This window comes from Bombina bombina, chromosome 2, assembly GCF_027579735.1.
Source record: "Bombina bombina isolate aBomBom1 chromosome 2, aBomBom1.pri, whole genome shotgun sequence".
Classification (NCBI taxonomy): domain Eukaryota; kingdom Metazoa; phylum Chordata; class Amphibia; order Anura; family Bombinatoridae; genus Bombina; species Bombina bombina.
In genome coordinates this window covers 1,003,713,327-1,003,727,838 of record NC_069500.1, presented here as the reverse complement: position 1 = coordinate 1,003,727,838, position 14,512 = coordinate 1,003,713,327, and the positions used below count along the sequence as shown (strand labels likewise).

Sequence of the window (14,512 nt, the reverse complement as noted above, 5' to 3'; positions counted from 1 at the left end):
AACGCACATTTGCTAAGAACTAAATTAAAAGGTCTGCAAATTGCATGCACTGTCTGACTCATGAAAGTTTAAACACAGAGACAAGCTCCTGAACCACCGCTAGAAAAAAAACGTTATGGGTCGATGGTCTTATAAACTGGCTAATGGTGACTTTGTGTTGCAAGTAGAGAAAATATCTGGAATATTTATAACTATGGTCTATACAGAAAAGTTTACTTTCATTAAGAAGGTTGAATTTGTTAAAATACATTGTATAATAGGGAGTGGGAAAATCCCATTTTTATAATGTATAGCATCACATGTTAATCCAAAACAAAAATAACATTAGGAAAGACTTCAGATTAAAGGTTAATTGGTGCTGGAGACAAAAACAATATATATCTTTGCTGTGTATAAATCCAAAATAAGGAAATCTGCCTGGCCTCCAGTACTCAACCTTCTGACACTTAGGGGTCGATTCATCAAGCTCCGTATGGAAGGCTCGCCAGAAACAGGAGTTAAAAAGCAGCGGTCTTAAGACCGCTGCTCCTTAACTCGTCCGCCTCGTCTGAGGCAGTGGACATCAATCCGCCCAATCGCATACGATCAGGTTGATTGACCCCCCTGCTAGCGGCCGATTGGCTGCGAATCTGCAGGGGGCGGCATTGCACAAGCAGTTTACCAGAACTGCTTGTGCAATGATAAATGCCAACAGCGTATGCTGTCGGCATTTATTGATGTGCGGTGAACATGATCACTACAGCGGATCATGTCCGCTCGCACTTTGTTAAATCGGCCCCATAAAGTGAATGTAAAGTTTAATGAAAAAGTGCCCGGTTTTTAAAAATACTCTTAAAAACAGGGGCACTTTCATTTATTAAACTTTACATTTAAGCGATTTTCCTCCCGCAGCTCCTGCTGTACTTAGCACAGCAATGACGAATCCGGCTTCCTCCAATCATTGCGTGCACCCTGAGGCGTCCAGCTTGTGAAGCCACGCAATGAATGGAGAAAGCTAGATTTGTCATTGATATGCTAAGTACAGCATGAGAGGCGAGCGGAGGATTCCCGGTCTGCTGTCACAAGGAAAAAGGTAAGTATTTAAAAAAAAAAAAAAAAAAAAAAAAAAAAAAAGATTAAATGTAAAGTTTAATGGCTAAAAGTGCCCCTGTTTTTATGATTTATTTAAAAAACCGGGCACTTTCTTATAAAACTTGACATTCACTATAAGGGGTTAAAATTATGATAAAATGACATTCAATATAATTAATCTTATTTTCCTTCTTGTCTCAGTACAAATCTTAAGGGGACATTGTAGTAGCGCTAGATTACAAGTGGAGTGCTAATTTAACGTGCGCCCGTTTACAGCACACTTTAAATAACCAGCCATTACAAGTTGTTGGTTAATGCTACCGCAAGCTTATGGTAGCACTTTGTGCTAAGCAAAATAAACCAGAGATCAGACCCCTGGTTAATTTAAAAAAAATGTGCCTCCATTAACCCCCAAATTAAGTGGACAATTCCTTTAAAAAAAATAAAAAATATCAATATCTTTATTTTTTTAAATAACTGCATGAAGCAGTTATAAGTGGTTAAAGAGATGGCATGTAGGGTGTTAGAAAAAAAATGACACATACAGGTGAATAGGGGACTGTGTTTTCACTGTATATACTGTATATGTATATGCTTATATACATATATATTTTAAATATGCTGCCTAACGCTGTGCGACTTTCCCCCTTCGCTGTGCTAGGTTCTGTTCGCTGTGCCATGTCTATCGGCATCAGAACGAGGCTCCCATTAGAGCCTATGGAAACGAGCTCTCGTGAGGGCAAAGCTTTCATGCAATGTGAACGCGAGGTTGCGTTTGCATTGCGCTTTACTTGTAATATCAGCGCACATTTTGCGCTACACTTGTAATCTAGCCCTAAATATTTAACATTTAAAATGTCACCATCAGTAGCATATTCCTTAAAGGGACAGTCTAGTCCAAAATAAACTTTCATGATTCAGATAGGGTATGTAAATTTTAAACAACTTTCCAGTTTACTTTTATCATCAAATTTGCTTTGTTCTTGGTATTCTTAGTTTAAAGCTAAACCTAGGTAGGCTCATATGCTAATTTCTTAGACCTTGAATGCCACCTGATATCTGAATGCATTTTGACAGTTTTTCACAAACAGAGTGCTCACGCCCGTGGAGTTACCTAGGAGTCAGCGCTGATTGGCTAAAATGCAAGTCTGTCAAAAGAAGTGAAATAAGGAGGCAGTCTGCAGAGGCTTAGATACAAGGTAATCACAGAGGTAAAAAGTATATTATTATAACTGTGTTGACTATGCAAAACTGGGGTATTGGTAATAAAGGGATTATCTATCTTTTTAAACAATAAATTCTGGTGTAGACTCTCCCTTTAAAGAACCTTTATCAGACTGTTTAACGCTATTGTCACTTAAGCACAGGTTAGTTAATCATTAGCTGTCACATATTCACAGGTAATAATGCTGCTTATTGCTCCTACACTCTATGGTTGGCCCTTTCCATTAGAACAATCTAACATTTTTTTTTTTCAAGTTTCCACTCTATTTATTACAGTTTTTCCTAATTGAGCTAATCTGTCTAGCACCATTTACAGTAACTGGAAGTGCTGATCCAGGCTTACAAATAAATTATTCAAAAACTAGCTGTTTTCAAGAGACTAAATGTTACTTAACCATTTATAATTAATTCTTTAACAGATTTACGTAATCGTACACATTTAATTATTTAAATTACTGTGGTAATGTTGCATGCTATATAAAGATTACATCGTTCCAAAAAAGGATTTGATTTCATTTCTGTTCTTATTTAAAAGTCATTTGGGGCTTCACTTCCCTGTGGACTTTAAACTGTGCTAATGTAGATGTACAGTCATTTATAAAAGTAAATGTAAAAAACAGGTACAAACAATAGTCAAAAATGCAAATAAAGCATGTTTAAAGTAAATTTTGCAAAAGATAGCAGCCAGCGATAATTTAAAGGGATAGAAAGTTCAAAATTGAAATGTGCAAAGGCGCATTTCAATTTGAAATAGAAGCATTTTTGTAATATACTTCCATTTGAAAAATGCATCTAGCAAAATGTATTCGTTTTTCAGTGGCATACGTACATATCCTGTGAGGGCCCATGCACCAGTATTCAAACACTATGCTTGGTCAAAGAGGTAGCGGTGGTGTGTATTGCTCAGAGGCGTAACTAGAAACCACAGGGCCCAGGTGCAAGAAAGTAAGATTTGGGGGCCCAGTCACAATTGCGACCTCTGCATCCCCTGTAGTTTTGTCCTTGTTATTGCTTCTGAAGACGTAATTTGTGTCATAAAAGCTACTGCTCAAACTCTAAAAAGGTGGAGTGTTTAAATACTGGTGCATGGGCCTTTACAGGATATGACAGAAAATCCCAAGAGAGTGGCAGCAAAATATGGAAAACTAGTAATTTATTTAGCACATCAGAACAGCGACGTTTCGGGAACACCTTCCCTTTGCATGACTAAGGGAAGGTGTTCCCAAAAACGTTGCTGTTCTGATGTGCTAAATAAATTACTATTTTTCCATATTTTGCTGCTACTCTCTTAGGATTTTCTGTGATTACTGTGGGTATAGGTGGTTACCCTGTGTGGCGTGCAGTGGCCTGAGTGCTGGACTGACTTGTTTGTATCTTTACAGGATATGTGCATATGCCACTGAAAAACAGTAATAACTTTTACCAAAAGCATTTTGCTAATGGAAATATATTTTTGACCTTTCTATCCCTTTAAAAAGGGCTGGACTAACATACACATGGTTGGTGATATTTCCACTAATATATATATATATAATACCACTAATATATGTTCTCTCTGTTCCCATTTCTGAATGGCTGTACTGGAGATTGGAGAATGTAGAAACCAAATGTAGTGAAAGGGAGTGTATCATAAAGTACCATCACTTGACAAGAAAAATAATATTTCCCTTCAGAGATTATTCTCCTAGGCAGTTGCAGAGATTGCCTAATTAGACTTCATACCATGGTAAAAGTAAATAAAAATGGATTTTAAAGGGACACTAAACATCAAAGTTTTTTTACGTTTAGAAATGACAGTGTTTAGTAAGTAGATTTGAAGATCCCTCAGCTCGATGAATTTCTTTATTTCCACCCCAATGTTGCTAAATTCAAGACCTTAATGTCTGCCCATCCAAAGAGACCTTTTTTTTTAGATGAGCTTCAAAATGAAGCACAGCCACCTCATTCACTCCTTTAGAAAGCACCAGTACAAACTAGACTATAAAAAAGAAATTTGTAGGTCTTGAATATAGCAACATTGGTGTTTGGAATAAAGAAGACATCTGAGATTTCAGTAATACACTATAGGTATACATTTTTTTCACATTATGTTTGAATAAAAATGTTCACTGTAGGTTTGCTGCTTTTATTTTCAATTTTATGACAGTGATTTTACAACCAATAAAAAATAACCATAACTTACTCTGGTTTTGGCATCAATTTGCCCTCCACGATCCAACAATAATTTCACCATATTTGTATTTCCTCTTTTGGATGCAACGTGTAAGGGGGTTATTCCATTCTGTGCATCAGGAAAAAAATACAAAAACAACAGAATATATATATCTTATATATATCTTTATATATGTATTACTTAATATTCTGCAAACCTTTATAACCAGAATAATTTCATCAGTATCTTTTGAATTTTAAGGATAAACATTACATATAAACTCACAATGTACGGGGAATAATATATTTACAGATTGTATGCAGTTTAGACATATCACAAATTTATCACTGAAATGAAATGATTTTATCATTCTAAACTATGACTATAATTGATCATTTCTGTGCACATAAACTGTATCTGCAGTAGGGTTTTGTGACAAATATATAGAAGATTCAAATGATGAAATTCTATTCAGAAGAACTTTTTCTGCAAAGTTACAAAGTATTTACCCTGGCTGTGAAGTCTACTGCTGCACCTCTGTTAAGCAGGAGTGTGGCCACATTTACATTTCCATAATGTGCGGCTATGTGTAAAGGGGTGAAACCACTCTGTAGACATAAAAGGAAAATACATGTAAACAAACTCAGAAATCCTTCAGGCAGCTCTTCGCACATGGTATAAAAAAGCATAAGCCTTGCAAATTAAGGTGTCACAGCTTAGCATGGGTGCTCACATACAGCAACACATTAAACAAGAAGAAAATGTTATGCAAATCAGACAAATACAATTAAGGAGAGGTTGAATTGTATAAAATAAAAAATAACACATACATTGGTTTATTTTTCTGTTTATAACTGATAAAAATGTAGGTACCAAAAAAAGGAGAAAGATTGTTTTAAAGTATAAAATATTTCCCTAGTCTACATGACCAAGTGATATCTTTTGGCTGTCCTCCATAGCATCATTTTAAATGAGTGTGTGGAACCTTACTACACATAGATACTTTAGAAAGTGACTTTGTGACTATTTTTTTGAAATCTCCACTAGAAATGGTTGTATCTACCATGCAAGAAATGTTTCATCGAAAAAAACAACAACTTGTGAAATACAGTGTTCACGGATAACTGACACGTAGTGACAAGACTGTGACTGTTTAACAACAAAGAAAAAAAAGATATGGAAGGCAATGTACTGGCACTAAGACAACAGCAGCTGTAGGTGCACTGATCTTGGCCAGAATCATGCGGTTCTGGAGAATATTAAAATTGACATGCCCAATTTTTTTCTTTAATGAATCTAATTAAATCATGCACTTTTCCAATTTACTTCCATTATGACATTTTCTTTGTTCTCTTGGTGTCCTTTGTTGAAAAGCAATAAGGTAAGCTCAGGAGCATGCACGTGTCTACAGCACTATATGGCAGAAGATTTGCAAGAATGTTATACATTGCCAAGAGCACTAGATGGCAGCACTTTCTCCTGCCATGTAGTGCTCCAGACGTGAACACCAGCTATCTAGATATCTCTTCAACAAAGTAAATTTGATAATAAAAGTAAATCGGAACCTTTTTTTTTTTTTTTTTTTTTTAAATTGCATGATCTGTCTGAATCATGAAAGAAAAATTTGGGGTTCCATGTCCCTTAATCTTCACTGTAAAGCAGATATATTTTATGGTCAAGGGTTTGAGTTATGCATCTATTAATAAGGCCTGACGGCTGAAACGTGTGAGACAGCTTTTTCCACTGCTGCATCTTACCCTTTTTTTTTTTACCATGTTTTGTATCCAGAGTTCAAATAAAGGTTTTTCCTCATTTTATCTAATTTTGTGCTTTGTATGACTCGCTGGCTCTATGTTGCTTTTTTGATCTAATAGGAACTGTCTGTGGTGCTAGGGTTCCCTCAGTATTTCTGAAGCTCTGTGCATTCCATGACTGAATTAGTTTGGGAAATGCCTCTGGTATCCTGGTAAAGGAAAACAGCACTTGACAAACATGTGTTGATGGTACATATTTATAGTTTTTATAGGCAAGCCCAGTGGTCCCCGATACTATCCTCAATGGCACACTAAGAGGTCAGGATTTGCGAGCATTCCTGTCTGGGAACTGAGATGACCTGGTCACTGAATAATCACCTGTCTTTATCATTAACACCTGGTTTGCCAGTGAGCCGATGAAGACACAGTTACAAATCATTAGATCCAAATTTAGCAAATTATATTGTGTGAAAATCCTCTTAGTTTTTATTTAAAAAATACTTGTAGCATTGATCATTATAAATAAACATTTTTTTATGTTTTCTTTTTTTATAAACATTGTGATTAAACCTGAGTGCATAAAGAATTAAAGCGGAAACGTTTTTAAAAATGTGAATGGCTATGAAGATTTTTATTGTAACTACCATTTGCAATATATTAATATATTTAATAAATTACATAACTGCATAAGCAGTCATATATCTGTGAGCCAACAAATATATCTAGTTGCATTGCTGTCTGATTTAAGATTGTCATTGGCCTGATGTTCGATCAGTGTAAATTCACTACTTAAAGGGACAGTCTACACCTTGGTTATCTTAAAGTCTTACCTTAGATTAATCTGCAAATATCCTTCTGCACCCTTTCTATATCATGCAGCAGGAACAGTAAAAAAGTTATTTTAAAATGAATATTGTTTCTGGCCAGTTTGAAATGTCTGAAGACCCCATGTAAGAAAATAAAGGTTCGTTTTAAATTTCTTGGAGGCTGGAATACCTTTTGTTGTTTTGCAGTTTGAAATGGCTGCCAAGCTCAGCCCACTGATGACATCACAATCTAGCCTGCATATGGCATCCAATCACAAAAGACTCACTAGCTAAATTCAACAGTCTGTCAATGCTATTCAGCAGAGTGCCTTGATGCAGCGCAGATTGTGATGTCATTAGTGGGTGGAGCTTGGAAGCCATTTCAAAGTGGCCAGAAACAATATTCATTTTAAAATATATTTTTTAATGTTCCTGCTGCATGATATAGAAAGGGAGCAGTAGAATGTTTGCAGCTTAATCTAAGGTAAGACTTTAAGATAACCAAGGTGTAGACTGTCCCTTTAATACATGAGTAGTGATGTGTTGCTCATGACAGACTATTTAAATTATTTATCTATCTATCTATCTATCTATCTATCTATCGAATGCATTATAAAACTCCTGTATAAATCTGCTTATCCTCACACCCTGATAGTTGGCACTGGAAGGTGGGAGTGTGAATCCCTTGTAGCTTATATATAAACTAGTCCTAAAGCCCATGTTCACGGTCCACTTTTTGCAGTACAGCGGTCCCACCCCTTGCTCTCTCTCTATCCCCCCTCTCTTTTGCTCTCTCTTTCTCCCCTTTATTTTGCTCTCTCTTTCTCCCCTCTCTTTTGCTCTCTCTCTCTCCCCTCTTTAAAGTAAAATTGTATGTTCTGAAACATGGCAGACATTTTGGGTTTCATATCCCTTTAATGCTACAGGATACAAAGACAATTTAGATGACTTGATGCTTCCAGGTTTGTGGCAACAGTTTAGGAAAGGCCTTTCCTGTTCCATTATGACCCTATGCACAAAGGAAGGTCCATGAAGATATCATTTGACATGTTTGGTGTGGAGAAGTTCGAGTGGCCTTCACAAAGCCCTAACCTCAACCCCACTGAATACCTTTGGGATGAATTGGAACTCTGATTGCAAGCCAGATATTATTGTCCAACATCACTGCCTGACCTCACAAATGCTCTTTTGGCTGAATGGGCACAAATTACCACAGACACTCCAAAATCTTGTGGAAAACCTTCCCAAAAGAGTTGTGGCTATTATAGGGGCAAAGGCAGGGCCAACTCAATATCAATGCCATGGTATTGGAATACTTTGGTCCATAAAGGCCTTCATATAACAACAGCCGGATGAACAAGATCGGACATCTCTGCCCCTGTCCGCCCTGGCATTGCAGCTAGTGAGCATCGAAAAACAGCCCACATTTATCATTGCACAAGCCACTGCTACTCACGTGGTGTCAATCACCCTGCTCAGAGAAGTCCAGGGGCCCTTTATAGTTGGTGTAGTAGGTTATGAAGCAATGGTCTAACAAATGCTGCTTCTAAACTATTGGATGCTGTGGCTGAAAGTGCCCAAAAGCTGCATTTGCAGCTTCTTAAATGGAGCCCATTGTGTGTGTATATATATATATGTGTGTGTGTGTGTGTGTGTGTGTATTACATTTCACTTAAAATGCTGCTGCTAACTACTACAGATAATCTAAAAGATTACATTAATATTCCTTTGAATTTGTAATTTATATATAATTTCCAGAACTACTTATCTCTGTCTCATAGCTTATAATACAGGACAAACTGATTTACCCATATGCCTCAATTTCTAGTAACAAAATAGAGACTGAACATATTCCCATTTAATTTATTTATTTATTTTTTTGCTTGCTGTAGTCAGCTTTACTATTAACTATTGTTGAAATCTGCAGATTTTCTCTCTCTGCAAGTAGAGGCTTCAGTAAGAACTGTTCTATTGAGCCCAGCCCTATACACAGCTTCTCTGCAATGCAGTACCATCTCCAAGCTACTGCACCAAGAAGAACAGGGAGATGTGTAAACTAAATCACGTTAAACCTACACAAATTGCATACAAATAACATACATTCTGACCCAACTGTAGATACTGATAATAAAAAATGAGCACCATGAAATGCTAAACTATATGTATTATTATTTATCAGTTATGAGAAACAAAAATGAATTAGGCGTGCATCCCAAAAAAGTGTGTTATAGATTTATGTTTATCAACTGCTTTGTTGTACAAATAATTATTTCTAACATTTGTTTTATTTATGGAGTTCTATAAAAGTCACATTTTTAAGAACCCAAGCTATTTATCTTTTCCCTCATTCACTAAAGTGTATATAACACATTTTTCACATTTTCTCATATTTATTTGGAACTCTTTTTAAATAAATAAAAAAATAAAATTATTATTAGTGATTTCCCTTGGTCACTGGTTGGTAAGTTTGCTCTTATAGATGAGCTAATCTCAGAGTCACAAATGTCTTAAACAGCCTTTTTAACACAACTCCCAAATACCATTGACTTTAATATCTCCTTAAAAGAATGTAATCCCAGTTTCTTCTAAGCAAACATTGAGCCACCTAAATACTATCCAGGAATGCAAAAACTGCTTTCAGCAATGCTTAGACTCCAAATTTAAAATGTTCAGATGACCACCCACCTAGGACTGCCCACTCAAAACTTTGCCCAAGTCTCCCTTATATGTGCATTGTTGGTCTACTTAAAGGGACACTGAACCCAAATTTTTTTCTTTCGTGATTTAGATAGAGCATGCAATTTTAAGCAACTTTCTAATTTACTCCTATTATCAAATTTTCTTCATTCTCTTGGTATGTTTATTTGAAAAGCAAGAATGTAAGTTTAAATGCCGGCCCATTTTTGGTGAACAACCTGGTTTGTCCTTGCTGATTTGACAGCACTAATAAACAAGTGCTCTCCATGGTTCTGAACCAAAAATTTGCTGACTCCTTAGCTTAGATGCCTTCTTTTTCAAATAAAGACAGCAAGAGAACGAAGAAAAATTGATACTTAAAGTAAATTAGAAAGTTGCTTAAAATTGCATGCTCTATCTGAATCATGAAAGAAAAAAATTGGGTTCAGTGTCCCTTTAAACACTGAAAAGCAAACAGTCAACTAGTATCTCTAATTCTCATGGACTAACAAAAATGACTTATAAATAGAAAATGATTGAATCCAAAGCTATACATGAAATCTGGATGTCCTATCAACAGCTAGGTCTTTTAAAAAAGGAGAAACAGGGAGATTTGCCCTTAAATGGTTTGTTTTCTAAAAAAAGGGACATTTGTGTGACATGGCAGAAGTTTGATGCATGACCTTCTTTAAAGGGACATGATAACCAACATTTCTCTTTTATGATTCAGATAGAGCATGTCATTTTAAACAACTTTCCAATGTAATTCTATTATCAAATGTTCTTCGTTCTGTTAGTATCCTTTGTTGAAAAGCAGGGAGGTAAGCTCAGGAGAGTGCACGTGTCTGAAACACTGTATGGCAGCAGTTTTGCAGGAATGTCATACATTTGCAAGACCACTAGATGGCAGCACTAGTAAATTAAAAACTTTTTTAAAAGTCTATGATCTGTCCGAATCACAAGAGAAAAAAATGTGAGTTTCATGTCCATATAAATACCTTGACAGTTATTCTTATAGTTCACAAAACAGTGTTGGCCTCTTCTCTCAGTCACCTTTTCCCACTCTCAATGGGACCATATTTCCTCCTCTCTCTAGACATTTTAATTATAGAACACACAAAACTAAATGCTTAACTTATTATAAAATGTAATTTTCAGTTAATGAACAATGTAAACAAACACTGAACAAATATTGCCTTCATACATTACAGCAAAATTACAATTGAACAGTATGAGAGCAGCATTTTCTTGAATAAAACGTAAAGCAAAAAATTAAATATCAAAGAAAAAAAAAGGGCAGCAAAAAATGCATGCAATGAAGCAACAGGAAAGAAAGAGTTATGTGTGTACCTCTGTCGTCCTATTCACCATCATCTGATGTAGCATAGTTTGGGAAAAGAGCACATATATTAGTACTACTTAAAATGCATCTATAATTTCCACTGATGTTTACCTTTTGTTAACTTAAAAAAAAAAATCAGTATGATTATAGAGAACTGATCAAAATGTCAGATTCATAAAGAAAAGAAAACAAAGAAATGCACAAAATAAATAAATAAATTGGATTTTAAATTATTTTAAAATTGGCAGGAAAATGTTCAGGATAATTTGCTACATCTATCTCTAATTCATCCACAAGATATCCGAACCTTATTAACATATAGTGGGAACTCATGGGAAGGGCTTTTGAACCCCATGAAGGCAGGGGACAAGTTTAGGTTAAGAACAAGGGGTGGAGTAATGAGAGGCTATTTATTAATGAGGAACTGGAAATCTGACTCTTTTTTATCTAAAGCCAAGAACATGAGAGAATTAGCTCCCCCCCTCCCCGTCTTTTATTTGGTTAGGTCTGTTGCAGCTTATCGATGGTGCTTGCTGGGTGAACTTAAAGGGACAGTTTACTCAAATAAATTCTCCCCTTTAATTTGTTCCCAATGATCCACTTTACCTGCTGGAGTGTATTAAATTGTTTACAAGTATTTCCATTACCCTTATATTGGCATTTGAAATAGTTGATTTAGCCTGTGGTATCCCCACCTATCCTGAAAGTTTATCGCCTTCAAGGGACAGTACACTGTAAAATTGTTTTTCCATTAATGTATTTTCAATGAGTTGTTATACCAGCTTCAGAGTATAAAATGTGTGAGAAATTGCATTTTTAGTTTTTTGTGAGTATATGAAGCAGCTGGTTTTGTGCTTTGAAACCACAGCCTATTACAATGGGTTGAACTTAAAGGTAATATCATATCTCATTATGTCATAAGTTTGTGTACACACAGATTTGCTTCCTTATCTTATATTTGTCTGTAACACCAAAGCTCGATCCATAGAGAGAACAATGGAAATTATAATTGTATTACTTAACTATCCGACAGCCCACTGAGAGTGTAACTTCTTCTGTGTTTACTTAGGCTTGTCAATAGCATATACTCCAGTATCAAAACGCTCAGTATAGGTGGCTATACCACAGGCTAAATCAGCTATTTCAAATGCTGAAATAGGAGTAAATGAGCTACTTGTAAACAATGTAATACACTCTAGCAGGTAAAATGGATCATTGGGAATAATTTAAAGGGGAGAACATTTTGGGGTTAACTGTCCCTTTAAGGCCAAAATGTGTAAACACAGCCAGTAGAAGAAATGATACTTCCAGAGGGGTATAGAAGAGATAAGGTAATAAAATGTTAATTTTCCATTGTTCTCTCCAAGTATTGGTGATTGGTTTACAGACAGTTATAAGATAAAGAAGCATTTATATGTACACAACGTGATAAAGTAATGAGATCTGATTATACCTACAAGCTCAACCCATTTTATTAGGTTGTGGCTTCAAAACACAAAAAACCTTAAAAACAAATTCTCAAACATTTTATACAGCTGATAAAAAAATAATTAGAAACACATTAAGGGAAAAACAATGTTATAGTATACTGTCCCTTTAACTTAGTGTAATCTGGATGTACCATCTGGTTATCTAGGAGAGATCTCATGTTTTGGGGCAGAAATTCTGTGGGGTTAGTTGAGGATCTGTGAGGGCAAGCACTGCTGTGGCAGTTTTAGTTAATGGGTATCAATGGCTATTTATTGCTATTTATGGTTATCATGTTTATAGGTTCATAAATTAACTTAAAGGGACATAAAACCCCAACATTTTCTTTCATGATTCAGATAAAAAATACAATTTTAACAACTTTCTAATTTACTTTTATTATCTAATTTGTTTCATTCTCTTGGTATCATTTGTTGAAGGAGCAGCAATGCACTACAGGTTTATAACTGAACACATGGGTGAGCCAATGACAATCGGTATAAATATGCAGCCACTAATCAGCAGCAAAAACCTAGGTTCTTTGCTGCTCCTGAGCTTGCCTAGATAAACCTTTCAGCAAAGGATAACAAGAGAAGGAAGCAAATTAAATAATATAAGTCAATTGGAAAGCTGTTTAAAATGATATGCTCTGTTTAAATCATGAAAGCAAAATGTTGGGTTTCAAGTCCCTTTAAGCTACAGCTTTTATAGCCCATATTCTAGGTGTATTTGTTTTAATGGGAGCATTTGCCTTATATGGGGTCAAATTTTGTGAGTGGTTATAGACATGAGCCCTAAATATATTTATATTTTTATTAATAAAGTAAACTTACATTAAAGCTTCAATGAGATTCCATATGAGAATATATTTATCTACTCCAAATAAAGGAACTTAAGAGTAAATCTGAAATGTACAGCAGCATTTCAAATTCAATTAGAATAATTTGGCAATAAGCTTATATCTGCAAAAATGTTGTTTTCATTTGAAATGACTTGTATGATTTACTTTTTCCACTAAAACTCTAATTTTATGGAAATCTCATTTTGACACAAAGTATTTTTATTTTCTAATTATAGACCTTTAAAAAAGCATGTTCTCTTTATTTTGTTTGAAAGTGAGATATTTATTTAAACAACACTGAAATAATTAATTAGTTGCATGGGAAGTTAAAATATGGTTGCAATATTATCTGGTAATTTAAAAGTGTAAACATGGACCTTTATATCTGAGCTTCTAACTATGGTGCCTCAAGCAAAGTTAAATAAAGAGGACATTGGAACATGAAATATTTACAGTAAATGTATAGTTAAACATGTTATTAAATATGGATATTAAATAAATATGTTTTTTTAATTTTTGATAGCCACTTGACTGCAAAGGGCTCCAATGCATTTATATATATATATATTTCTATATACTGTATACATACATATATATATATATATATATATATATATATATATATATATATATATATATATATATGTTGTGTATCTGTAAATACATCCATACACATATAAATACATAAATACATATGTGTACACATTTAAATATATGTACATACATATACATATTTACACTTGTATATGTATTTATCTCTATTTTAAACCCTTTGTCTACCTTTTTTTCTAACTGAGACCTCATATATTTGAGCCCTTATAACTTTTTTGTGCAATATTTTTTTTTAATAATTCTTATTAGACAGTGTTAATATGAATGTTACTGTACTTTTAAATGTATTTCTGATATGATTTCTGCAACTTTTTAGTCAAGTGTAGCAGTTAACAAGAGCTCTGAAGTCGTGCTAACCCTATGTTAGTTAAAGGAAAATGAAACCCAAAATTTTTCTTTCATGATTCAGATAAAGCATGCAATTTTAAGCAACTTTCCAATTTACTTCTATTATCTAATTTGCTTAGTTCTCTTGGCATTCTTTGTTGAAAAGGATACCTAGGTCGATTCAGGAGCTGGAAGCTAGCTGCTGATTGGTGGCTGCACATATATTCCTTTTTTCAATGG

General features: G+C 34.8%; 1 protein-coding gene across 19 annotated transcripts in view; it reads right to left on the bottom strand.

Moving 5' to 3' along the window:
* Positions 1 to 14,512, bottom strand: part of ANK2 (ankyrin 2) — a 469,556-nt gene that overhangs the window by 234,234 nt on the left and 220,810 nt on the right. For 13 of the 19 annotated variants that reach the window (XM_053703568.1, XM_053703565.1, XM_053703570.1 and 10 more), the window contains exons 7-9: positions 11,034 to 11,057; positions 4,957 to 5,055; positions 4,478 to 4,576 (exon numbers count right to left, since the gene is read on the bottom strand). In XM_053703568.1, coding sequence (XP_053559543.1) covers positions 4,478 to 4,576; positions 4,957 to 5,055; positions 11,034 to 11,057 — 222 coding nt within the window. The remainder of the gene's footprint in view (positions 1 to 4,477; positions 4,577 to 4,956; positions 5,056 to 11,033; positions 11,058 to 14,512) is intronic. The other 6 variants (XM_053703580.1, XM_053703566.1, XM_053703582.1 and 3 more) reach the window with 1 other exon arrangement.